This window comes from Harpia harpyja, chromosome 5, assembly GCF_026419915.1.
Source record: "Harpia harpyja isolate bHarHar1 chromosome 5, bHarHar1 primary haplotype, whole genome shotgun sequence".
Taxonomy (NCBI): Eukaryota; Metazoa; Chordata; class Aves; order Accipitriformes; family Accipitridae; genus Harpia; species Harpia harpyja.
In genome coordinates this window covers 26646818-26673045 of record NC_068944.1, presented here as the reverse complement: position 1 = coordinate 26673045, position 26228 = coordinate 26646818, and the positions used below count along the sequence as shown (strand labels likewise).

The 26228-nt window shown below is 40.3% G+C and overlaps 1 protein-coding gene across 2 annotated transcripts; it reads left to right on the top strand.

Annotated features, from left to right (window-relative positions):
• The first annotated feature begins 4268 nt into the window (after positions 1-4268).
• USP14 (ubiquitin specific peptidase 14) lies at positions 4269-25479 on the top strand. Of its 2 annotated transcripts, XM_052788663.1 has the most exons (16): positions 4271-4498; positions 7023-7168; positions 7838-7870; positions 9760-9864; positions 12191-12294; positions 14415-14473; positions 16380-16510; positions 16813-16893; positions 17667-17746; positions 19272-19386; positions 20698-20763; positions 21093-21185; positions 22147-22275; positions 23353-23413; positions 24513-24620; positions 24743-25479. In XM_052788663.1, exons 1-16 carry the CDS (start codon positions 4483-4485, stop codon positions 24892-24894), a joined length of 1479 nt encoding a protein of 492 aa, XP_052644623.1. In that variant the 5' UTR covers positions 4271-4482; the 3' UTR covers positions 24895-25479. The 2 variants fall into 2 exon arrangements, 1 of the variants encoding a protein (XP_052644623.1); XR_008235436.1 differs by lacking the exon at positions 23353-23413 and having other exon boundaries at positions 4269-4498.
• The last annotated feature ends 749 nt before the right edge of the window (positions 25480-26228 follow it).

Genomic DNA, 26228 nt, shown 5'->3' with positions numbered 1-26228 from the left:
GCCTCCCTACTCCTGCTAAAGGAAACGGGAAAAGAAAATGATAAGAGTACTTAACTGTAGCAAACCAGCCTAGGTCATAAGAAAAGGATATAGCCTTTCCCACAAGCAGGATTTAGCAGTGGGCACCGAGGCTGTAGCCAGAAGCAAGTCAGGAATCGTGCAGCAAGAGGTGGAGCAGCAGGTACTGAGCTTCCCTCTGAGCTGGTGAACTCTACTGGGAATTTTTTATGTACTAGTTTCAAACATGAAAAATGCAAATAGAGTTTTGTTCTTTTTCCTTCCCCCAGATGTACATTTCATAGAGACCCAGAATGCAGAAAGTTTGAAAACCACTGAAATGGAACAGGTAACATTGAAATGGGGGATACTGCGTATGTTACTTTAAACATCTCCTGGATTGCTACGTTTTTCTTTACCCTGCCATTACATTTTCTGTATCATCTATTATTAGAAGTCACACCTTATTGACACTGCATTTTTCAGTTCGTAGTTGCTGTGAGACAAGGATCGAATGTAGCAGTGGCTTTCAGGGTGGGAGTGCCTGGGCTGTGCCACACCTAGGCCCCTAAGTCAGCTCTAGGAGCTGCTACCCCACAGGGCAGCTACCATGATCTCTGGTTGGGCCTCGCCCAGCCCTGCACCGTGCCGGGGGGATTGTGCACACCAGAGTTTTGTTCGAGTGTCTTGTTTCTGTTCCTTGTTTTCTGGGTGCTCATTTGCAGAGAGTCAAGGTTTGCAGTGCAGGCAAGTGCAATGCTTACCTTTATCATGAAAAAGAACTTTAATTTAAACATGTAAAGCACTGCAAGGACACTGGAAAATCAGACCTAAAGCACTTAAAACTGGAACTATTTTGAGTTTAATATGCATGGCTATTATCTGTAAGACAGGAGTTAATAATGTGATTTGATCCTACCTGTGCTATGAATACACGCACTAAAATGTTTAAAGCCTGAAGATACATAGCAAGGTTCCCAAGAACATTATTTTCCCCATAGAAAATAAAATGTATGTTAATAAATGCACCTGTCAATATATTGGATAACACATCTTCCCCTTTAAAGAAACAAGAAATGTAAATGCAGTATTTTAATTCCTGAGACTCTGATTATTTAAAATGAAGACCATCTTCTTTGTTCTATCACAGGCATCATGAAGGTGCCTAAAGCATGCCTTGCAAAAGGGCTTGCCTTGCTTCCCCACTGTAGCAGCACCTGCTTGTACCGTCCGAGGGTACACCTACTACTTGTGCTCCTCAAAACTGAGCCACGGGAGATTTCATAGAGTAAAAGCCTTCTGTAAACAGATCTGGACTTGCTCTGATCCATCTTCCAGCATTAATAAATCCTGCCAGGCCTGTTGGCCTGCACATAATATTGTGCTAATGACACAGCCCCAGCTTTTGGATCCAAGCTGGCTTGCATCTGGCCAGCTCAGGATGGGAAGCAGCCATGCTCGGGTGGCCTGGCAAAAGGCCACACAGAACCACAGCCAGGGCAGGCAGTTCCGCTGTCCCTGTGCCCCTGCGACCCAGCCTGGGGTTCCCTCTGGGCTTTTCACTAAGAAAAAAGATGCATTTAATAATGTTCAACCAATCTTTTACAAGTTTAATGTTGTCAAGGTAATCTGTACTTCATATTTATACATCAGGTTGCACTCTTTGTCTTTATACTCCTTATGTCAGTTTGTGCAAGATTCAAGGAAACCAGCATCTATTGATCCCCTCCTTAGGGAAAAAGGCACAAAGCTGTTACGGCAGGAAGAGGCCTACACGATCTTGGAGGAAAGCAGAGGGAGGTAGCGGTTCTCCACCTTGCGGAGGTCGGGAAGAGCTTTCCTGCAGATACAAACCCTGATTCTTCCAGCGGAGCACCCTCTAGTGCCTTTGCCAAATCCTGGAAAGGCATGGCCTGTGATTGCCTGAGACCTGATCCTCTAAGGGTTACTCTAAAGGGGAGAATGTATTCAGTGTAGCTTCAGACTGTAGAGCATTCAATTTTCATTTCGGAGTCACAAATAAATAGCCTCACTGTCGGTATTAAGAACAAATGGCTGGACTGGAGATATCCTGCGCTTAGACTCATGGGCAGACAGCTGGGATCTACTCTCACTTGAATAGATGGCCTGCAGGATCTCACCCTAGAACTGGATTAAAGCTTTTCTAGAAAGCTCCTTTAAGCAAGTTAAAGTAACAGAAGATTCATCACCCTTGCTGGTAAATTTAACAACGCTTAAGTTGTCTCAGTAATTAGAAACTCCATCTTAATTCACGATCCAGCTGAATTTCAGCATACCGCCCATTGGAGCTTCTCTGTGAAATGTAATCCTTGTTCCCCCAAACTTCCTTTTCATGTCTAGGAGCCTACACTGGACAATAAAATCCACATTTGTTCTTCTTCTCCATGACAAACTGAAAAGACTGAAATTTCTAAGCCTTCCATCTGAAGCCTTACCTTCAAGCCCTGGATTATTTTTATAGCCATTTTGTATATCCTTCTTCAACTGTTTGGAATTGAAAATCACATTTGGCGAGCAGCATCGTTATCAAGGAAAGATCCTTCTTGTTTTGGGTATCACTTCTATAGCAAAAGCAGGGCCAGATGATAGCATATTTCCATACATTCTGTATGATATGTCTAAATATTTTGATAGTTTTAGTATTTTGTACCAGCCGTGGAAACTGGTTTGCTGCTAGGTGACTGTAAAAGTGAGATTTGGTAAATAATTATTAGAAATCTTATACTAACACTATGATTGAAACAACAGACAAAAGTATAGCCAAGCAATTAACTAGTAGAGGTAGTTACTCATAAGTTTTGCAGTTCTTTGCTCTTATGACTAGATGTTCCTGTACGCTAGATGAGAACAATGTTGAAACTGACTACATGTGATTGAAACTGCGTTAAGCTTCAAGATCAAAGAACAAGAATAAAGACTTCAAGGACAGCGAACAAGAACTTCAAATGGGTTGGTGGTCGCAAAAGCAGCCCTTCGACTCAAATGGATCCTTTATTGCACATGATTGGATGTAGGCAGAACTATGATAACCAGTTGCAATCATTTTTATGTAATGCATACTAATCTGATTAATATACAATTAGTTATTCTATATAACCTGTTTTTGCTGAAGCTGTGGTATGCACGCTAGGTGGAATTATCCCCCGTGCATCCAGTGCTGCAATAAAGAATGCCTGCTTTCTAAAACTCCAAAACGAGTCTTAAGGGAGTTTCTTCAACTGGCTTTTCGGTATCACAGAAGCGCAAATACAGACAACCAAATGCTGGCAGAAGCTCTTACAGCTGCAGCTGCCACAGGAGCTGGTGAAGGTAGTTGTGTCAGGTTTCTAGAGGTGGTAACTAGGGGGGATCTGAGGAGGGGATGTTTCTTTCTGGCATTCTCTTTCTTTTTTGTATGTTTAAGCACTGCTTTAGTTTCTTTAACTGCAGCCTAATACCAAGAGCTTTTGTAGTGGCAGCGGAGACTCACATCTCTGTGTCTACTGTTTTTAGTATCTTTAAAACTCTTTTTTATTGTCCTGAAGGCTCCTGGCCACTGCCATCACTCTCAACCTTCAGCGCTCCTTATCTGCTATCTACCACCGACTCGTAAAGTAATCGCTGGTAGATCAGTCACCCCCCTCTCCCCTTTAATAAAGTTCTTCCGTTGACAATTTTCTCTCTTACTCCACGCTTTCCTATAGCCCAAACGTGTTTCACCCGCAACAGCCTTCTCTTTCCCTCCCCCCCCGCCCCGTCTTCGCGCAGTCGCACCTCTCGCCAGAAGAGAAGGCCTCCACCCCCACCTCAGCTCTCCGGCGCTTGGCCCGTTACACCGCTCTCCCCCGCCGGCCGCGCCAGCGCCGGTGTCAGCCCCTTCCCGGGGACCGGGCTCTTTCCCCACTCCCACCCGGACACCGTGGGGGTGGCTCTGCGTACGGTCTGTACGTAGCAGGCTGAATCAGGCCTGGCACCAAGCCGGCTGCTCACTTCCCGTGGGGTGTACGCCTCCGGGTTAGAGAGAAGCCCGGTTATTCAGTCACGCTTTCTCGTTCGCTCCTCTCTGCCGAGAAACTACCGTCAGCCGTGGACAGTGCACGGCCAGACCAGTTTCCCTTCATCCGGTCTGAAGGGCAGCGCCTCCCGCCCCGCCCCGCCCCGCCCCGCCGCGCCGCAGGCCCGGCCGCTGCGCCTCCCGCTCCGCCTCGCCGCCATTAGCCCCCGCGCCGCGCGAGCGCCCCCGCCCCGCCCTTCCGGCGCTGCGCGCGCAGCCCGTCCCGCTTCCGGAGAGCGGGCCCCGCTTGCAGCGTCATCCTGAGGGGCCGGTTTGAATGAGACCCCGAGGGAGGGAGGACGCGCCGGAGCCGCCGCCATCGCCCGCTCGCGCCCGCTCCCTCCCCGCTAACGCCGCTCCCCACCGCCCCTTCGCTTCCCCGCCGCCACCGCGCCCTCCCAGGACACGGCGCGCCGCCCGCCCCCTCCGCCATGCCGCTCTTCTCAGGTGAGCCGGCCCCGCCGCCCGCGCCCGGCCCGGCCCGCGCCCGTCTGCAGCGCGGGGGAAGGGCAGCGCCTGCGGCGGCGGGTGCCGTGGCGGCCCCGCCGTCCCCTCCTCGGCGTCCCCGCCGCCCCCAGCCGGGCCCTTCCCGCCGCCGGGCGGGGGGAGGCGGGCGGTGCCGCCCGAGGGGCAGCGGGAGGCTCCTCCGGCGGCCCCGCCATCCCGCCGCCGGCCCTCGACACGTGTCGGCCGCGGCGCCGAGTGCCCCGGGAGGCGGCCTGGCCGCCTGAGGAGGAGGAGGAGGAAGTGTTGGCCCGGCCCGGCCCGGCCCGGATGGGGCGAGGGGAGAGCTCTGTTGGGGCCGGGAGGGCCCCTGCGGCCAGGCGCGGTCGTGCGAACGGGTGTCATCCGCGTATCGCCTGCCGTCGTTCCTCGGTATTGCCCCCTCTTGGTTTATCTGTGTTGTACGAAGATAAGTGCTGCTGCCTGTCAAGTGAGCCGTAATTCTGCATCCGCTCTTTTAAACCCATTATTTCCTAGTGAAAACCAGAGGAGTTAAAATTCCCTTAGGTTGTGTCACGTCCCACTCGCCCTCCTTGCCGTGAAGGAAAGTTTCTAATGAAGGCTGCAAGAGCAAAACCTCCAGTGACGGTTCCAGGACCAGTTACCGGCCTCTTTATGCTTCACAGGTCTAGCCTCTTGGGGCTTTTTAGTACGTGAGGAATGGATTGTAGGAGGACTTGGTATGCAGCTGTGTCCCTGTTTTTCACCTGTTTTAATTGTGGTTGGCAAACTGGGATCCCTGATTCAGTCTAACAGGACTTTTCCTTAACTCTAGCACATCTCTGTAAGCTATGTTTTCTGTTCAGTGGGGGAAATACATCCTTTCTTTTTCTTAGTTTCCATTGTTTTCAAAATAACGTTTTTTATTTTTGGAAACTTCTGGTGAAATTTCGGCTGCTATCTCTGAAGAGAAGGCGCTCATGCTGTTCGGTTTCCTCCTCTTGAGTGCTGAGTTGTCAAAACCGGTGACACTACGGATTAATAATCGCTAACTCCTCTGTGTATTTAGTGGTGGATGCATGACTGTTCAAAAATGCAAAACTTAACTGTTCAGCAGCTGAGTGGGTCGTCTTCCCAGAAAATGGGAAAAGTCTTGTGCTTGGTAGGTCTTAAATATGCAAAATAATAAACGTGTTTTGAAAAAAAACCCAGAGGGTTGGGCAAATCAGAAGGTGCTTTCTGCTAGAAATACTGAAAAGCCAGTAATTTGAGTTGCTTTGTAGGCTAATTTAGACTAAGTTTTGATTATTTTATTACCCGTCACAAGCACTGCATACATCTGAAATCTGAACCTTCTTGGAAGGTTTTTTTAAATCACGACTTTTAAGAGTTTTGTGTTGAAAAAAAACCCTAGAGTTGCCATAGAGTATTTACTTAAAACCAAAGCACAGGTAAAAACTGAAGCTCAGGTAGAAGGAAGGATATGGCTTTTTTTAAAGTATGATATTTCAGCCACTTACTGTGCACATAGGATATGACTGCGTGCTATATTTTGCAGATTTTCAGTAAAACTGCAGCTTGCTAAAGTAGCCTTGTGTACCTATGGTAGTGATTGGAAATGATCAAAGATGTGTAACCGTTCTTTAGAAACATGGTGTTTATTCCAGGCATTTTTGTCTGCTTGGTTAGTAACAGCTTTACCGAAGTGAAGTTAACGTGGCTTTGTGTCATTCTGCCTAACTTTCTGCTGGTGATCCCATTTCCAGCATCAAAAGTTAGACTTTGCATGACCAAATTTCACATCACTTCTTAATTCCAGTCCTGCACCTTTACTGGGGTCAGGTCTTCTGGAGCTGCAACCTGTGCTAGGCTGTTGTCTGTATTTGCACGCAGGTATGTTGTTTGTGCGAACGCTGTCAAAACTGAGGAGGTTTTAACTGAGGTTAACCTTCCATTGAAAGGAAGCAGGAGGTGTGCTGTTTTATGGGTCTTGTCTTGACGCACACTTACCTCCTCACGTAGCTCCATGTGAATGGTAGCCAAAACTACAGCTGTCAAACAGTTGTTTTGCTTTTAAAGAACATGGTATTGTTTGCCATGAAGGAGAACGGAAACACTATGGAAAACTGAACTGGAATCACACGTCTGAACTTCCTTCAGAAATTTGTTTGCAATGAACAGTGCCAACAGATCGGGAGAGTTGCTTTTGAGCTGCTTTTGTGAAGATTTGCCCAAAGAATTTCTGATGCTGTTATACACATTTATTGCTTGCAGAGTTTCTCGGTATATATGTGGCTTACAATTGTTTTGTAGGATATTTTTAGACTTGTTGGAAATACCATGTTCTGATGGCTGAGATGCCTTGTAGAAAAGGTGTCCTTTAGCTTGATTATTGACAAGTTTTAGAGTTAAAAACTGAATCTTTTGAGATGGTATGAAGTCTGGAATTTTAAATACTGGCTTAATCTTGGTAATTACATTCTTGTATATTAGAAAATAATCTAGTTTCAAAATACTTTGTTTGCAGTTAATGTGAAATGGGGAAAAGAGAAATTTGATGGCGTGGAGCTTAACACTGATGAACCTCCAATGGTCTTCAAAGCCCAGTTGTTTGCACTGACTGGAGTTCAGCCAGCTAGACAGAAGGTTATGGTTAAAGGAGGAACTCTGAAGGTAGAAATACGTGGGGTTTTTTATATTATTTCTAACTTTATTATATCATAACATAATGAGCAATGACCATATTTCCATGTGTTCCTCCAGAAGATCTTTCATTGTATGTATTAAACTGAGTACACTTTTCAGAAATAATTCTGTATGATTCATTGCCTACTACTAGAAAATACTGGCAAAAATTTGTTGCTAAATGGTTGGGAGGTACACTGCTGTTTTAAAACACTTCTTTACTCTTTTATACCGAACACTACTCTGCTTGGTGTTTTTTTTTTTTTTCTGTTCCTTTTTAATGCTCAGAATCTGAATGCAACTTTTTGCTTTTTAGCTTGTTCAATAAAAGTTTCTCTGGCACTTCTTTGCTGGAGACTTATCGGTGTAATGCGATATAGGCAACTTTCCTACAAAAAGTTATTTACATCTAGGCAGTATTGAACAACAGGTGAAGGACCTTATTGAAAAGATGACTTGGCTGCTTTTTATTTTAGTCAGACAAGACTTGATGATATGTAAATAGTTAATATTGTGGAATCCTGGATGAAACACAATTGTGTGTTTAGAAATATGTAATTAATATTAATGAAAATTAATAATTAATATTAATGAAAATACTTGCTTGTCTTTTGCTGCAAGATAATTAACTTGTCTTTTATTTCATTTCAAATACAGGATGATGACTGGGGAAACCTGAAAATAAAGAATGTAAGTTCTGAGGAATAACTAGATTTTACTAGTTTGATTTTTATTTTGGCATTTAAAGAAAGATTTAAAGTTCTTGTTTCTGTTTGAATGGGTAGCTCTTTAAAAAAAAAAAATCATACCTTGATGAAAAATAATTTTATATTGTATAGTTGTAATACCTATGCATTCTTACAAAGTTCTCGCCATTGACTTGTAAAAAAACTTTTTTGGCATCAGTAGGGAAATTATACCATCTTCCTGAACTACTGGGGAGCATATATTTCTTTCTTTCTTACAAGAAATGTCCTGGGTCAGACCAGTGGTCCTTCTGTGTTGTCTTATCTGTGACTATAATAATAAGCGATGTTATTTAGAGAGAGCTTGTGAAACCTGGGCACTGTCTGCAGTCCGTTGTGCTTGTACGTCCCCGACATGGAAAACTGTTGCATTACAAATGCTGAAGTTACAGCTCTCCTATTTCCTTTTTTTATCAACCTGCTGAAATTTTTTCTCCTGTACTGAATAGCTGCTGTTTAAAAAGAAAGCCATTAGTAATGGTAATTCATACCTTTGACTAGTTCAGAAAGAAAACAAAAAGTGTATATATTTGTGTTTCTTACCTATATGATTCCCTATTGAAACAGGGAATCCCAAAGACTTTTGTTTGGGGTTTTTTGGTCATTTTCATTTCTGATCTTGTAACATCAGTTTGGTACAGGTTTTACTCCAGTTCTTCACTGAGCAGATTGAATTAGGTAGCATTACTCTTACCCTTGTAATTAGTTTGCAAGCATCTATTAGCAGGCTGTAGCTGCAGCTATTGTAACAAAGTCATTCAGCAAAACCCCCAGTACCTAATATTCTTGTCCTTTTCTGCATACTGTTATGCTAATAGCTGCCTTTATTCATTTTAATAATGTTATATACAAGTTCTAGGGGTTCATTTACACTGTCAAAGCAGTTTCTTTCCGTTCTGTTGTCCATCGTTTTCCTTGGCACTGTCTTTTTCAAGGCCCCAGATAGCCATTTTCTCCCCCTTTGATAGATCTTACTGTGTGTATGTATTCCTGTTGAATGCTGAGAAACTCCTTTCCCTTATGCTAGTCCAGCAAGCAGGGTAACTTGATTGCTCCCCCCCCCCGCCCTTGAATGTTAGTCCTCATCCCTAAACTGGCAGGGTCATTTTGGTTATTTTTCACTTTTCAATTAGTTTAATGTCCTCAGAACTTGCCAGACCAAAGGATGGCACTTTGCTTTCCTGCTTGCTTTTCAGGTGAAAAAAACAATTCTGAACTCAGAGCTGTGGTCCTCATTATTACCCACATCTGTCTGAAGTGTTTCCCCAGATTCTAGATGAGGGATAGTTTTTTCTGTTTAGAGAATTCTGAATTTGAGAACTTGAGACTCTGTCGATCGAGAAGCTCAAATGTTGCAGCTTCTTTCAAACTGGAATTTAGCTGCTCAGTTATCCTTGGTTCCAAGGTATTTTCTAAGGTTTAAGGCAAAGAGTAGTGTTTGCACTGAAGTGTTGAAGATGCTTGATCCCTATTGGTCCATCAGGAAGGGAGCTTTTTTGAACACTTCACATTGGGGTATTCCATGAATGTTAAATTTAGTCCTGATTGGAATCTTGCGTTGTCAGCTGCTGGCAAGCTCACCAGGCTCAGTGGAAGTGTCTAGCATGGATAATGCTGTGGAATTTTTCTCAATACGTACTTTGTAGATAATGAGAAGGTTAAGGTATACCCCTACGAAACAACAGTGCAGTATCACTTCTGCAAACTAAGAGAAAGATTGTGTTTATTTGGGGGGAAATAGCTGAAATATGTCAAGAGCTTAATGGTTTTTTATTTTTTTAAGCGGAAATAACTGCCCTTAAATATTTATTACTATTTTTACTATGTTTCAAGGGGATGACCTTATTAATGATGGGTTCCGCAGATGCGCTTCCAGAAGAGCCAATTGCTCGACCCGTCTTTGTTGAAGACATGACAGAGGAGCAGTTGGCTTCAGCTGTAAGCATATTTCAGACTTTGGTTTCTTGTAAACCTTCGACAATGGTGATAATGGCAAGTTTTTAAATACTTGCAGTTGCTTAAAAGTGGATTTTGAAACTGTAATGTCTGTTTAGCATTTTTAGCTTCTCAAAGAAATGCAAATTTACATTGATGACCCAACTGGTAGCAGTGATGAGAAGTCTGGAATTTAATTTAAAAGTCATGTAACTAGTGCTGTTTTTTCTTTAAGCAGGCAGCTTAGTAAATTTTCTAAGAATAGCATTGCTGATGTTTTTAAAGACAAAGTTGTGTTGCCCTTGCTGTATTAGTGTCCTGAACTTTGCCTGAATAAGGGCTCTTAGATATGCAAAATTATTTCCTGCCTCCTTCATATCTCTGAAGGGAAACTAGGGTTTGTTTGAGGTGGGGTGTGTTTGGAGTTTTGTTTGTCCTTGTTAGTAGTATTAGGTAAACTTTTCTTTCTGAAAAATTAAAATAAGTTTGACCTTAGTGGAATAGATTATATGTTTTCCTTCATGGGAGTGAAGTCTGGAAGAGCATAATTAAGCTATTTTTTTTTTAATGAAGTAACTTCTGTTTGAGTTGTTCCCTTTTTTACAATTTGAAAGGCTTAATTTTCTCATCAGTCATTTGAACTAGGAGCTCTTTGTCATACTTAAGTTGCGTGTCTGTTGTCAACTGTGCATGCAGAACAGGAATACTTTTATGCATGTGTTGTGGTATAACCCCAGCCAGCAACTAAGCACCATGCAGCCACTCACTTTCTCCTCCCCGCTTCCAGTGGGATGGGGAGGAAAATCAGAAAAAGAAGTAAAACTTGTGGGTTGAGATAAGAACAGTTTAATAACTAAAATAAAATATAATAACAACAACAATAATAATAATAATAATTTAATGATAACACTAATAACAGTAATGAAAAGGAATATAACAAAAAGAGAGAGAAATAAAACCCAAGAAAAGACAAGTGATGCACAATGCAATTGCTCACCACCAACTGACTGATGCCCGAGCAGTGATCTGCCCCTCCCAGCCAACTCCCCCCAGTTTATATACTGAGCATGATGTTCTATGGCATGGCATATCCCTTTGGCTAGTTCGGGTCAGCTGTCCTGGCCGTGCTCCCTCCCAGCTTCTTGTACACCTGCTTGCTGGTAGAGCATGGGAAACTGAAAAATCCTTAGTTTAGGATAAGCACTACTTAGCAACAACTAAAACACCAGTGTGTTGTCAATGTTATTCTCACACTAAATCTGAAACACAGCACTGTACCAGCTACTAGAAAGAAGGTGAACTCTTCCCAGCCAAAACCAGGACAGCATGTCTGTATGAAAATGGATCTGTATTTTAGGACTGGTTTTGTGCTTCAGTATTTAATGCTTTCCACGGCACCAGCAGGTGAAGGATATTTTATGTATTTTTGAGACTAACCCTGTACACAGCCTTTGAGATAACTGAGAGGCAAACAAGGAGATGATTCAGTGTCCGATAACATTCTGGAAAAGTTGGTCACATTGCATTTCTCTGATTCAAATTTTGTTATACATCAAAATTCAATTGTCTGTACTGTATGTATTCATTACAAGTGGAATATACAGCTAAATGAATTCTCTCTTCCTAAAATAATTAAGTGGTATCGGTATGCAGTACTACTACAGTTTCATTAAACTACGTGCTTTTCCCCAATAACTACTCAAATATGCAGGATTTAAAAAAAAGAAAAAAAAGAAAAATGCTATTATATTGTGATTTATAGTTGTTTCTCAAACTGGTTAGTTTAATTATTAGTTGGCCTTCACATTTGTGAAAACTTTAGAAATTCACAAGTAGTCTGAAAGGATCAAATTAACTATCTGTTGCAGACTTCTGGAGAGGAGTTTGATGCTTTTGTTTCTAACTATGAACTTCATCACATTCAGAGTTTTACTGAAAACTGATTTTAATTAAAACATCAGTGTTTTGTACAAATGCATTCATGTGGAAATTTCACGGAAATAGAATTTTAAGGTCAAAACTTGAATGAGATTATAATTGAACTTTCTGAATGACTGCCTGCTTGAAGAATATGTTCATTAAACTAAACATGCACAGAAAAAGCCCCAAAGTGTTCCTGAATGTCCTCTAAAAGCACCGAATGGTGAAATGATTAATATAATCAGAAAATGCATCTGGAAAACTTTATAAAGTTTGATGGAATATTCCAGGTTTTATGCATCTCTGATCAGTCCTCTTCTTAGAAATTGATGTCAAATTATAGCGTTTATAGAAAAATGGTTGTACATCTCTCTCAGACCTTCAAGCACCCTTGTAAATTTTTTGGTAGATGGAATTACCATGTGGATTGACAAACCTTGGCAACACTTGCTACATGAATGCTACAGTTCAGTGTATCCGCTCAGTGCCAGAAGTTAAAGAGGCCCTTAAAAGGTAGGATTCAGTACAAAAATACTGTGACTAAAATTTTTTTTTTTTACCTTAGGAAATAGATATTTTGTGGAACGGTTGTCTTAATACTGGTATGGATTATCAAAACAATCTGTTATTCTTTAAATCTATTCAAGATTAACATGGTGATCAATTAATGTTTATCCTATGGCCATATTAGTCTGTACTTTTTAAAGAACTTAAGACTATGTATTTGTTGGAACTGGCTTTTAGTGGAGAGAATGTGTTTTGCCTAGCTAAAAAATAGTTCCTATCAAGACTTGCTTAAAATGCTTAAACAAGCTACTGAACTCCTAACCCTGTTTTCTGGTGTTAGTTTGTGTGGTCTTGTTCTGTATAGAAGAATCGTATGGGAGTCCTGTTCCTTTGAGGAATATTTTTTTTCAGTGGCTTTGTTGCACAATGTGTTTTCAGCTATGAAATTCTGATGTTACCGACATTTGGTACTTGGAGGTACTGCAGGAAGCTCTGAGATGGGACCATCGGTGTTACTGTGGCAGCAAACTGGAATAAGCTGGAGTTACTGTCATGCGGATGTGTAGGGAACAGAAGACATGTCCTTATGGAATTTGTTTCATTTGTTCCGATTGTAGAATAACTTCTGAATTTTTTGTTGCGATTCTGGACTGAAATGTGAAAATGGCCTTGGTTTTTTTTGTGAGGAATCTATGAGAAACTTGAAAATTTTGAAGATCGGAGGAAAAAAGAATACATGGCAATGTGAGCCTGAATTTGTCATCCATATGAATTACAATGAGAAAACCATCAGTATTTAAAAAATGTGAGGATTGGGTAGAGCATTGCCATCTTAGGTTAACTTAATTCCTTTAAAATACACTGCTTTCTTGATACCTTGGTACACAACTGGATGTTCGAGATTACTGTAAACACTAGTTATTTAAGTGCTTATAAATTTTTCTTCAGTCTGTTAGCAGATGAACTTTAATTATTTAGCACTGAGAACTATTTGTGAAGTACAGAAACTCTGTTTTAAAGCTTTTTCTTGTTTTTCAGTGTTGTCATTTTAGGAAAGTCTGTTTATTTCGATGTAAAAGACTGAGTTACTGCACTGAATTAGAGCATTTGACAAATTTAACATACCAAATGTCAAAATGTACCTTATAAAACTGGCAGACAAGATGTGGCCTTATCATCTGTGGGAAGTCAGATACACAGGCAGCCATGTTCTTTTCCCCTGGAGACTTAGCCTCTATTTGGTCTTCCCTGCCTGATGACAGCATGGAAGGGTATATGGCAGTGGGAGAGAGGTGAAAGGACTCACATGGGAAAGCTTACTGTTATGGGTTCATTTCTCACCAGCTGCTCTGTTGATCTCTGCAAGGGCACTCCCTGTTTGTAGCATGTCAGGGGGAAAGTTTCCTGCTCATCATCTAGCAATGGACAGAATTTTTAGAGTTCAATCTGAGATTAAAGAATGCATGAGACCGTCCTTTTGCTTAAAGGCTTATATGCTTTGAGGAGGCCATCTGTTCCTCATGCAGGTGGTAAATTAAGAAATCATTCAAAGAAGAGTGGTAAGTTCTAGTAATACAGGTAGACTCCCGTACTTTTTCAGTGTAGGAAATACCTCTTCAAGAAAAATGTCTCACCTCTCACTGTTTTGCTTCTGCTGTGGAGGGAGGAAGCAAGCCTGCCCTCCATCTCTGTGCTTTTTATCTGCCATCTCTCCTTGAAGGTGTTTTTTTTCCATGTATCTTGAAGAAGCTGTGGTGCTGTGGCAAATGTTTGAGAAATGGGGTGGCTGCTATTCAGACTCTTTCTCAGTTTCTTTAAAAATAGATAGAGTCTTTGAGGCAAATGGATTAGGGAAGCAGCAGTGATGTATCCAGACTTCTCAGTCTGCATTTATTTATTGTCTCAAGGATGCCAGTTTTCCTTTGCTTCCATGCAGTGCTTGCAAAATAGCTGAGACTTTGAGGTGAGTGTGAGTAAATCTTATCTTTAGTTACTTCTGTTTTGGTGATTGATTTCTTTTGATACATTTAAGTAAACCTAGCTGCTGCCTGCTTTATGATGTAAAAACCTGACTGTTCTTCTTAATTGTGTTTAATTGCATACAAACTATTTTCTTTCTCTTTTAGGTATGGTGGTGCCTTAAGAGCTTCAGGAGAAATGGCCTCTGCTCAATACATTACTGCAGGTTGGTGTTTAGAGTAGAAAACAGGGTTTTAGGCTAGTATGTGATTTCCTGCTAACTGCAGATGAAAATTGCAGTTAGAGCTCTACGTGTTTTTCTTTAGTGCATATGCCTTAAGAATTTCAGATCTGCTAGCACTGGAGGATTCATTTTGCTCTATTGTTAATGTCTTCCAAGGTTATTGTGACCGTGACTGCAAAGCATACATTTCTGCATATTACCTAGCTGCATGCTAGGAAAAATATATTCCAGTGTGACCTAGGCTTAGATAGAAATCATTCTTACCTCTTAACTGTTTTGCATATAGGCATGAAGTAATTGGAACTTCCTAGAGCAGGCCCACCCATCTGTTGATTTGATCATTTTGTGTAGAAATACTTTAGTGTACAGTTCTTTGCCTCACTTAATGGTAGGCTAATGCCATACACCTAGAATATGTATTTCATTGATATTTTTAAATATGATTTATTGGCTGAGCATTATTGTTAAGGTGGTAGCTGATGCTTCATCAGTGGTCTTAGCCTTTATCCTAAATATCCAGATGTCATAACTGAAATAGAAAGTAGTGTCTTCAAAAGGAAAGTTACTCTTTGTTGTGGTGATCTGGGTGCTCACAGTGTGGGAGCTCACCATGGCCCCATATCTCCAAATTCTAACTAGAATTCTAGTTAGACCCCTTACAGTTGAACAAGGGTACTACTTGTCCACTTTTTCTTTTTTTACTCTATTTCATTGCCCCACTAAGATGCTGGGCCAGGACACTGGGATTTCTACCAGTCCATTTAAGGAAAAACAAAACAATATAAGGAAGGAAAGGTCCAGTTTGTGGGTATGCCTGCTGATCGAATTTTGGGGTGGTAAGTTCAATGGTTACTCTATACAACCATGCCTGCCCCTCCCCTTTTCGCTGCCTTTACTTCATGTCCCTTGTTTTCTTTTTAAGGTGACAGCTCTGCTTTTTAGGAATCTTAATAGTTTAAGTAATTTGTAGTTAATTCTTTGGTGCTGAGCTGGTCAGGAACTCCTTCTTGACACTTATGGCATTTTTTTAAATTGCTGTGTCATATCAGTTGTCCCTCTTATCAAGGTCAGTGAAGATATTCCTTAAACACAAGCAGCAACTGACCTTGGTTCCTTGTAATCTTGCCTATATTCACTTACTCAAGAGTATCATTCATTAGTCTCTCGACTTGTAAATTAGTGACCATGCAGACTTGCCTACCTCACAGGGTTGTTGTGAGGATTAACAGGTGTCTCTGAAGTGATTTGTGGATTTAAAATGCTGTAACCTGGGTAGACAAGACATATATAGTAGTATGTCTGGAGCAAAAAAGCAAGCCATGTGTATTGTCATGCAATCAGTAGCATTCATTGAATTGCACATAGTTATGAACTGTCTGCATGTATGCATACACATACTTGTTTTCTTGGGTCTTAAGTTAAGCATGAGTATTTTTGAGATATTTTAGTTTGGGAAAAATGAAAGTTTTTTCCCAGTAGTTGGTGAAGCTTAAGCTGGTTTAGAGGATAGATTGTGAATGCCTTCTGGTTTCTCTAGCTGTAGTCCTCTTGTGAAAACATTATTCCTCAGATGCGTTTCAAATGAAATCTTAACTGCTCAAAAAAAAAAATTTTTTTTTTTTTTCTGTTAGCAGCTGGGAAAGACAAGGCACTATGTGCCAAACTCTCAGAACTGTCTACGCTTGCAAAGTCATGCTCACAAATGAGATCTTAGGTGCACCTGTTATGCCACATGGAAAATTTGGTCCTGCTTTGGAAAGATGAAATTGGACACTGTTAAATGATCAGTCTTTAAATATTGCTGCTGTTTTACTATTCTTTTTAAACTTCCTGCCATGTTTGAATTGTTTTTCCACTTCTCAAAGCATTCACTTACTTTTTCTTCAAGCTCTTAGAGACTTGTTTGATTCCATGGATAAAACTTCCTCCAGTATCCCACCTATCATTCTCCTGCAGTTTTTACATATGGCCTTCCCACAGTTTGCAGAGAAAGGCGATCAAGGCCAGTACCTTCAACAGGTAAAGACCAATTATTAGCTTATTGTTTGAAAAATCTATAGTGTGTTGGAAGTTGAGAACAAGAATATTTTAAAACTTTCCTTCTCCTGTGAAAATTTATCCCAGTAAAGTGTTTGCTTTTGTATAATGTAGAAAAGTTGAATGTAATATCAAGTGCTAGCTCTGAAAGTGTGTGGTGGAATAGGGAGAAATTCTTAGTTAAGGCATCCTTACATTTGGTTTTATAGTGTAGAGATTGATGGGTTTAATATTACTAAATCATAACGCTACTAGTCAGATTTAATGTTCTGTTCCCTTCCTAGGATGCTAATGAGTGCTGGGTGCAGATGATGAGGGTACTACAGCAGAAGCTGGAAGGCATAGAAGGTGATACAGTTATGGAGGTAATTTTGGTCTTACTCTAACCAGAGTTAGGATTTATAATATTGTACTTGTGATTCACATATTTTTTTGCTAAGGATTATCTGTTTTGAGTTCTTTAACATATATCTATAGTCCAGTGAGTGAAATTGCTTTGCGTGTGATGTGTCCAATCAGCATACTGCTACGTATGTCATGTCAGGTATGTACGAAGTGTACTATAGGAATACTTTCTCTTTGGGCTTTGTAAGGCTTGTGTTGGACCAGGGTGGTGAGTATGCAGCAGCTGGCCCCGATAACCTGTGAATTTAGCACAGAAGAACTTCTTTTCTGAAAAAAGTACGCTACAGCATTCTTGGCTACAAGACTGCTATTTCAAACAGACAACTAGCTTAATCAACTGGATAAGAAGTTACTTAAAGTTTTTCCCAAGACTTCACCAGACTGACTCTCTTCTTTCTCTGTAAACTGTTCTCTGGAGAGTCTTGGCAGTGGCAAAAATCTGATAGACTACTCTAAAATTTAAGTCATACTTAAGTTGGGGGACAGGGAGGTGTGACTTTGACTGAAATCTTGCTTGCTAATATGCTTTGAGGTGGCTTTAACAGCATGCTAGAAATGCATTTGTTTTGAAACTTTTAGGCTGTGTAAGGAGACAGACTGACTAGAGAAACTGCTCCTATAGAAAGGTGAAGGAATAGGCTTTAAAGAATTTAAATAAATAGGGTTATTTTGTCTGTAAAGACTGCCTTTACATGCAATTTAAAGTTACATCATAAGAGAATTTGTTTTACAGACAGACTCTGGAGCTACACCAGCATCTTCTAAAAAGAAGAGTTTAATTGATCAGTTCTTCAGCATTGAATTCGAAACAGCGTATCCTAAAGGCTAAGGCAAGACATAAAGAATGATAATAATTTCACACTTTTGCAGTTGAGTGCAGGGAGGGTGAAAAGCATTGTTCAGAAAATAAAGGTGTATGTTGAGGAAAAGAGGGATGGATGTATTGCAGGAGTATGCCGAAGTTAAAGTTAAGATTGGATAAACTATGAGAGAGAGGACAATGTGGGGAGAAGGAATGGTATTGGAAATTTACAGAAAAAACCCACTGAATATAAATATGAGATTTCCTCCCCAGAGAAGAATGCCACTTACCTACTTCAAGGATGCTGACATGTTTTATCCAAATAAAAGTAATTGCTGTCCTAAATAGCCTTTTTTTTGGCTTGTAAAGGAGTGTTGCTGATATACTTGGCATATTAAACATGCACGAAAGATAGCTTGATTGATTTCTTAGGGAATAAATTAGATGCAGACTGTTAGAGTAAGAAACTAATGCAGCCGACAACTTCCTAGTAGCTTTTTTATAGCAAGAACAAAAAGCATATGACCACATGGGGCACTCATCTCATGCCAAGTATTACTCTCTTCCCACTTCTCCATCCCAAAATCCTGGCTGTTGTGAAACCGACCACCGCTCTTAGAAAGAATTGTACTGTGCGTTTTGCTGGTCTGAAATAAGGAAACATCCCCTTAGATGAGGTACTGTATCTCATAGCTTGGTAGTAATGAAGAGTAAAGGCCCTTTTTAAGGTAAGAATCATGCATCTTTCTCCCTGTATTGTGATGTTTGTTATCCCTGAAATAGTAGGGAGGAGAAGAATGAGTAGCTGAGAGGAATGATGCATAGGTCAACGGCAGGAGGAAGAGACTTGGCAGAAAAGTCATGTTGCAAGCCTTTGAAGTGTGATTATGGCAGCATTTGTAGAATAGATGCATTCAGAGCAGTCAGAAAAATATCTAGTTAGAAGGAAGTGGATTAGAGAAAAGGTTTGGGGTTGAAGTATGAAAAAGAAGAGGTTGGACAGAACTATTAAAGAATGTGTAGAAAATAATGAAGAAATGGATTTAATTTCAGTGGACAGATACAAGGCAGGGAGAGGAGGCTGTGCATGTTGAAAGAAATGGGAAGTCTGGCCAGCAGCAGGAATAGAAGAGTTTTATTAATTGTAAACAACAGTGGAGCGTAATGTTGCGGGAGGGCTTCATAGCTTGGTATTGGCAGCCAGTTAGTATGATCTGTGTCCTGGGGGTTGGGGGGTGGGTGGGTGGGGAGAAGAGCGAGCAAAGCAGGCCTCACAAGCTTAAATGGTGATTAAAAACTTATTTTACTTTTTTTGGTATGCTGTCTGCCTCAGCTACCACTTGTCATTAGACACGAAGGAACAGATTGGTTAGAAGGAAGGGCTGTTTCAAATCTTTTCTATACTACGAGAAGTAAAAGTACTATTGATGCACAAGCACAGGATTATCTTAAATTACTGTGCTGTTCAGCATGTTGTTTGCACTAGAGCAGTAGTTCAGCTCTTGGTGCATGATGGTTTTCCTTAATTTTGTGAAGCATGAAATGTACAGAAGCTGAAGAAGAGGAAGTAACTAAAGGAAAGGAGAATCTGCTTCAGCTTAGCTGCTTTATCAATCAAGAAGTGAAATATCTGTTTACAGGACTAAAATTGGTAAGCCCTTACAACTTTTATTTAATTGAAATTCTAAATGACCTGTGTTTTTAGTCTATGACTTAGAATTGACATCTGCTGTCTAAGCTTTACAAAGTTCCAAGATTTTTTTTTTTTTGGTGTTCAGTGGGAAGACGGCAGTGAAAATGAATTGCATGTTAGTGTAAAACAGACTTCAACAGAGTGTTTTCTTGACCCTGACGTGGTCTTCCCCATGCAGGTAACCAAGTGCAAGCCAATTTGCTACTTGTTTGTTCAGCTGGCTTTCACTTCAGACTGAGCAGTATCATGATTTAAGCACACTGTAAACAATTCCCCCAAAGTCCAAAAGTCAGTTTTAAAATAGGTTGGCATTTTGGTTGTTAAGAAAAGCAAAACATGATGGAACAATTCAATTTAATTTTGCAGATTTTGAAGGGGGTGTTATTTTCCATGGCACAACATCATCTTTAAACTGTTTATTTAAGTAGAACTTCTTAAAGTAGTCTGTGCTTTTTATATATGTATTTCTAAGTTTTCAGGGTTTCTTGGAGAATCTGAAGGAGCAAGGAGAGGAGCTACTACAAAACCTTTGTAGTAACTGCTCTTGCAGAGTATTTGTATAAGAGCAGGGATGGAAGCAGTGATCTGGTTTGTACAGGACAGGACCAAGTTGCATGGTTCTCAGATAATCTTTGTATCTGCTTTTTCTTTTTTTGACAGAATTTAGAAGGAAAAGTAAGATAAAATAGTTAATGCTCACAAATTAAAAAGATGATGAAAACAGAAACCTCACTTTCAGGCCAAAAAAGGTGTTCTAGAATTCTTATGCTTGACTGCCTGGGGCAAGAGAGTCACAACACTTAACAACCAGGCCAGTCTTTCCCTGAACTTGGAAAAGTCCCTGGAAGCAGAGTATCACCACCTGTCTCCTTATAAACAGCTCTGTCAGCTTTAGACTGAGAGTTGGGAAATGTGCAAATATTCCCGTCACAAGAAAGTTCAGATTTTCTTTAGTTGTGTTCCAAGCGTGACATGACATATTCATAACCAAATCCAGTTGCAAGTTCTACTCCTGTAGAATAAAATTTTCTGCAGAGAGAAACTTCGTGTTGTCAGGGCTCAGGAATGAGCCTGCAGCTGAACAAATGAATGGGCATGGTCTTTCTGCCAAGGAGTTTCAAAATTCTGTGTGTCGTAATGGCTGATAGCAACAGAAGAGGTTGGCAGAACAAGATTTAGTTTATGGTTTGTTTATCTGTGCTGTGCTTTTCTTTAAGCTGTATTTTATGATGAACGTATGTGTTACTACCTTTTTTTTTTTTTTAACAGCGTCTTCAAGAGGAAATCACCAAACTCTCTCCAACACTGCAGAGAAATGCACTCTATATCAAATCTGTGCGTGGTACTTTTGTTGCTGCTTTATGATTCTTTTAACTGTTGTCAATTTTCTGTCCCAAAGCACAAAGTTATTGCTGCAACAGCATGTGATTTATGTTTATAAAGCATCTGAATATCCACTACCAAGAAATTTAAGACCAGTTGAAAATTATTTCTTTGAGTACAGTACTATACAGAGCTTCAAAATTGGAGGCCTTGTTATATTCCGATGTGTTCGTGTACAAATATGTTCCCAGAATAGCCTGTAATTTAGGATTAGCTGTGTTTAAGGTATAAAAGATCTGTGAATATCTAAAGTAATAGCTTTTTCTAAATTTTTTTTATAGTCTAAAATTAGTCGCTTGCCAGCGTACCTGACTATTCAGATGGTTAGATTTTTTTACAAAGAGAAAGAATCTGTGAATGCCAAAGTTCTTAAGGTGAGTAAGCTTTCTGCATATTGAAGTTTAATTCCTCTTTATGCTTTTCAATGAGTTTTTATTATATGTAGACAACTAACACTTAAAGGGTATTTACTAAATTGTTTACTTTTAAATTGCATTTAAAAATATTAACAGTGCAGTTTCTTTGCTTGAGTACAAAGTAGGTTTGTTCCCAGCTGTGATGATGTGTGGCAAACTATACTACCAAAATAGACTGGAGGAGGAGGTAAGGGACAGAAGTGAATTTGCTCCAATACTGTTAGGATGGTTTTTGGTCTCTCTTCACCAGTGGTTCAGAGGAGAATGTTTAATTAAGGAGAGGGCCATGCTTTCAGTCACTGGATAGTGTTCTAAAGTTGATGAGAAATGTTTATGCTAACAAACACTTCCTGTATTAGTTATTTTAATTGTCTGGCTTTCTGATGGACAAATGCAAGAACCAGCTGCAAACAGCTAAATGGTCGGTTTTGCTTTCTGTTGGCCTGGTTGGTAGACCTCCTAGGCTGCCCAGGGAGCATCATGATAGATGATGCGTGTTCCTTACAAGATAAGCAAGGGAATAAAGATAGAAGGCACGTGTTAACTATTTTAGAAGATTGTTTGGATAACACAAATTTACATTTTTGCAAGTGTACAGTCATTTTACATGCATTTTTTTCCTTAGGCATGCATAGGTATTTCTGTAGAACAGAAGTATGACAGCTGATAATAAAGAATCTAAATATTTATACTGAATGTAGTAATTTATGATGGTTTGTTTATACTGAATCAGACATTCCTCTGTGAAAGTATTGTAGCCCTTTAGGTAAGTGCTGTCAGCAACGTTTCAGTAGATCAAGTTGTCATAAACGTGATGAGAGTTGCATTTAATTGGACTTAGTGTTGTCTTCCCATGGGAGAACGCTTTAATGTGGAGTATCAAATTATGCTAATAATCTTTATGCTTTTTACTTCCTAGGATGTTAAATTTCCTCTTATGTTGGATGTGTATGAGCTGTGTACGCCAGACCTTCAGGAAAAAATGGTTTCTTACCGATCAAAATTCAAAGATGTAGAAGACAAAAAAGTAAATCAACAGCCAAAGAATGTAAGTGTCCTGACATTTTGATTAAATAAGTCATACATCTGAAATAGGGGTACTAATAAGGACTAGAGAAAACTTGACTTAAATACATTTTTTGCTTGTTTAGCATTCAAACTCCTTGGTATTGAGCTTTAGATCTTTTTTGTGTATTTTCATGAAAATACAATATCTGCTTTGGTATGACTGCTTGATGAGAAATGTTAAATGCTGTGGGCAAACATGTTGCTTACATTTTTATTTCAAAATGTATTAAAATGTAGTGCTTCTGCTTACCAGTGTTATGCCTAACGGTTTTCTCTGAATTACACAAAGTGATTGTCTTCAAACATTATTGCTTGCTGGCAGGTCACCTCTTCAGTGGAGCATAGGTAGCTATTTCCTGCTCAGGAACTGGAAAGGGTTGTACAATGGAGTGCTACATGTCTGACTGATAAAATTTAGAATATATGTACTAGTGAACTAAAAGACTGTACCCTAAAAACTTGGTAAATGGTTTTGTCTCCTCTCCTGTCTACATATTCTAAAACTGACTTGCCTTTCTTTAATGAAGAAAAAAAGTAAATGGGCTAAAGCTGTAGTGTTTTAGCCATTTTTTTTTAAAGTTTGCTACTCTTTTCCTGGCCTAACTCCTGGCAGTTTCATGTAAACATTTGAATAAGGCTTGCATCTCTTTTTACACAGTTAGGAGCAAGGAAAGAGTGCTATTTTAAAACAGAATGTACTGGCACTTAGGGTCTGTCTCTGGTATTTTCTTGTTGCTACTTCTGCTGCTAGCAAGTCCCTAACAAGGAATAAAATCTTCAATTGCAGAATTGTTTTCAACCTGTAAATCTGGTGGGTAAACAGTCTAGGCAATATGTGCTAAAATGGTTATATATTTGCTTTAAAAAGTGGTCTTGTTTAGGTTAGGCTTTTGGATGTCCGGCTAGAAATACTGTAATGGAACTTGTTTTCAAGTTGAACAAAAAATCTTTAGGCTTAGAAACATCTTTAAATGAATGGAGAGTTGGTATTTGATATGATTGTGCTAAAGCTTTCTCAAAACCATTCCACATTAATTCAGCATATTCTGTTCTTTAGTCTAGTAAAAGTGATGGTGCACAGAAAGAAGTTAAATATGAGCCATTTTCTTTTCCTGATGGTGAGTATGGGGAAGTAAATCTATTTTAAAGTAACTTTCTATTTACTGATGTTTAAGTGGACCTGATAGTAGGTATATTTTGAGAACCCTGGTTATTTTTAATGCCTTTGAAAATTAAGGAATGGAAAGATTAGGCAAGTCAAAATGCTGTTGAGATAGTCGAAGACTTAGTTGTCATCCCTCTGACAAGTTGATGATACATAGAAGACACGTGCCTCAAAAGACATTTGCATGTAATGTGCAGTTGTTTTGTATGCTTCCATGTCAGTGGGTGGTAGAAAGCTGAAATCAAAACAGAAACTTAAATTGGACTTTTAAAACTTCTGTAGTGGTGCTAGTGTTGCCTAATTTGGGGGGGCTTGGAGCTTGAATGTCCTAAGCAGTCACCCTTATGTTGAGGACACTGTGCAGAAATTATTTTGGAGGTCTTGTTTACCCAGACTGTTACCGTTCAGTGCTTCCTGAGGTTTGTGTGTGATGCACTATGTGAGAAGTGGTGGGGGGTGTTGACTAGCTTGAGAGCACAGTGAAAACAGGATATTCTGGAGTGCTGAGAAATGCAGTTAAGACACGTTGGGAACTGTAACACCCTTCTTGGTATGTTTGGAATTAGCCAGTTTTTTCCATTGAAAAACGGAATAGCATAATTGAACTAACTGCAGAGTGGTTGATCTACTGTACCTGAGTATTCTCAGCAGCGTTGCTATACAGCCCATGCCCAGCACGTCAGTCCTTGCAGTTTCGTGGCTTGCCCTGAATGTGGACAGCAGCTGGTGTTTGAAGGAGGTGTTGGCCAAACCTGTCCAGATTTACTGACCATACATCATTGTTTTAATACTTTAAGCTTGCTGCATTTGCATTACATCCAGAATACATATTTATGTCTTGAAAATGGACAACATTCTCAGTTTCCTGAGAGGCTATCCTGGCTGAAAGGTGCTGCTTTTAGTTCGCAATGATTTAGAACTGTGCTGTAAATGGGGTTTTACACAGCTACAGTGCTGCAGTATGGCTAATGCACCTTTGGTCTGTATGCTGTTAAAAACACTAAAACTGTTCATGTAAGACTTGCTTAACTTTTTTTCCCCTCTTCCTTTAGATATTGGTTCTAATAATTGCGGCTATTATGACCTGCAGGCAGTGCTAACACATCAAGGCAGATCAAGTTCCTCTGGGCATTATGTGTCTTGGGTTAAAAGGAAACAAGGTAAAAAACCCCATTATAGTACTGTTAACCACCCTTCACAGCTTCTTTCATTTAAGGGGCTGTTAAACATGATTAGATTTTATGTACCTAAATTACAAATAATCCTCTTGTTTTTCTTGCAGATGAATGGATTAAATTTGATGATGACAAAGTCAGCATTGTTACACCTGAAGATATTTTGAGGTTATCTGGGGGTGGAGACTGGCATATAGCTTATGTTCTACTCTACGGGCCTCGCAGAATTGAAGTAATTGAAGACGAAGCTGAACAGTAGTCTTCAGTTTTAGTCATTCTGCCTAGGTGTGAAATAAATGTTGATTACTGATCACTTCTTTAACCCCAGAGCTTTAGCAAGTGGATAAATAATTTGTTTAAACCTTTTCATGAGAAGAGGGACATTGTTTCAAAACTGATCCATGTACCAATTAGTCACTACTGGACTGGACTGCCCACTGTGGTGGTGACAATACTTAAAATAGCTTTAATGTCTTGCAGAAGATAATTTTTTTTAAATGAGCCTCTTCCCCTCCTGCCCCTTCCTTCCTCTCTAAAGTCATCAAGTATTTATTACACACCTGTTCTCACATTTGTTACTCTTGCATGGTTTATACCACAGTTCAGTAGCTGTCCATCCTTTGCCTTACCTGGCGGTTTTGTTAGGAAGGTAGAAGAGAAACTGTTGCCTTGTTGCATAACTCAGCGCTGCTGCCCATAGCCAACAACTGTGGCTGCAATCAAGTATTTGTCCAGCCTGACCTGCTGATTCAGTCTGTTCTGTTGCTGGCATCTCATGACTTCAGAATAAATTGTGATCAACAGTGTGTCTCCATTAAAAAAAAGTTCATGTCTTGGTAGTGTAGTTAGTATGTGTTTTGTTTTCTCTTCTTGGGCTACCACTGATGAATGTCTTGAAGCAGTCACATAATAAAGCCACTTTTTTTTAAGCTGTAGGGATTTATCTCCTGTCCTGTTACTCTTTACTCAGTATGTAAGTCTAGTGTAGTGGCTGCAAAACTGGGCTTTGCTTGCTTACAGTAACTTCTGTTCCTTCCCCACAGGAATACAGCAGCTGTATGCTAGTGGGAGGCTGCAGTAAAGAAGTATTTCAGTGTTGGCTACAGCCAGAAAAGCACTAAGCCATCAACAGAACTCAGCCCTCTGTGTAGAGGATCTGATTTTTAATGTGTCCCAGTCCCTTCTGGGAGAGCTAGTCCATATTCGTATGAAATACTTTCTGTTGTGTCTTCGCTAACAGTGACAGTGTGGCGAGTTCAGCTGTGCCTTCCTTGCACAGAAAGGATCCCTCTTTTAACTCTCCTCTGGGGCCACTGGCTTCAGCTTTCACCTTCCCAGGTAGTTTTTCTGCCTTACAACTCATGTTGCTGGTTATTGCACTGCTGCCTTCACTGCACAGCTTACCCTGGGAGCACGCCAAAGGTCTAAGGGTGCAATTTAAAAAAGTTGGATGATGCTTAAAGGCAAGTTCCCCAGCACAGTACTGACTCTGTTCCTGTGTACCCCACAGAAATAGGACAGGCTCTTCTGTTTTTAAAGGCTTGTTCTGTGTCCTGTTAAGGAGGAAAGAGTTTCCTCTCTGAAAGCCGCTGT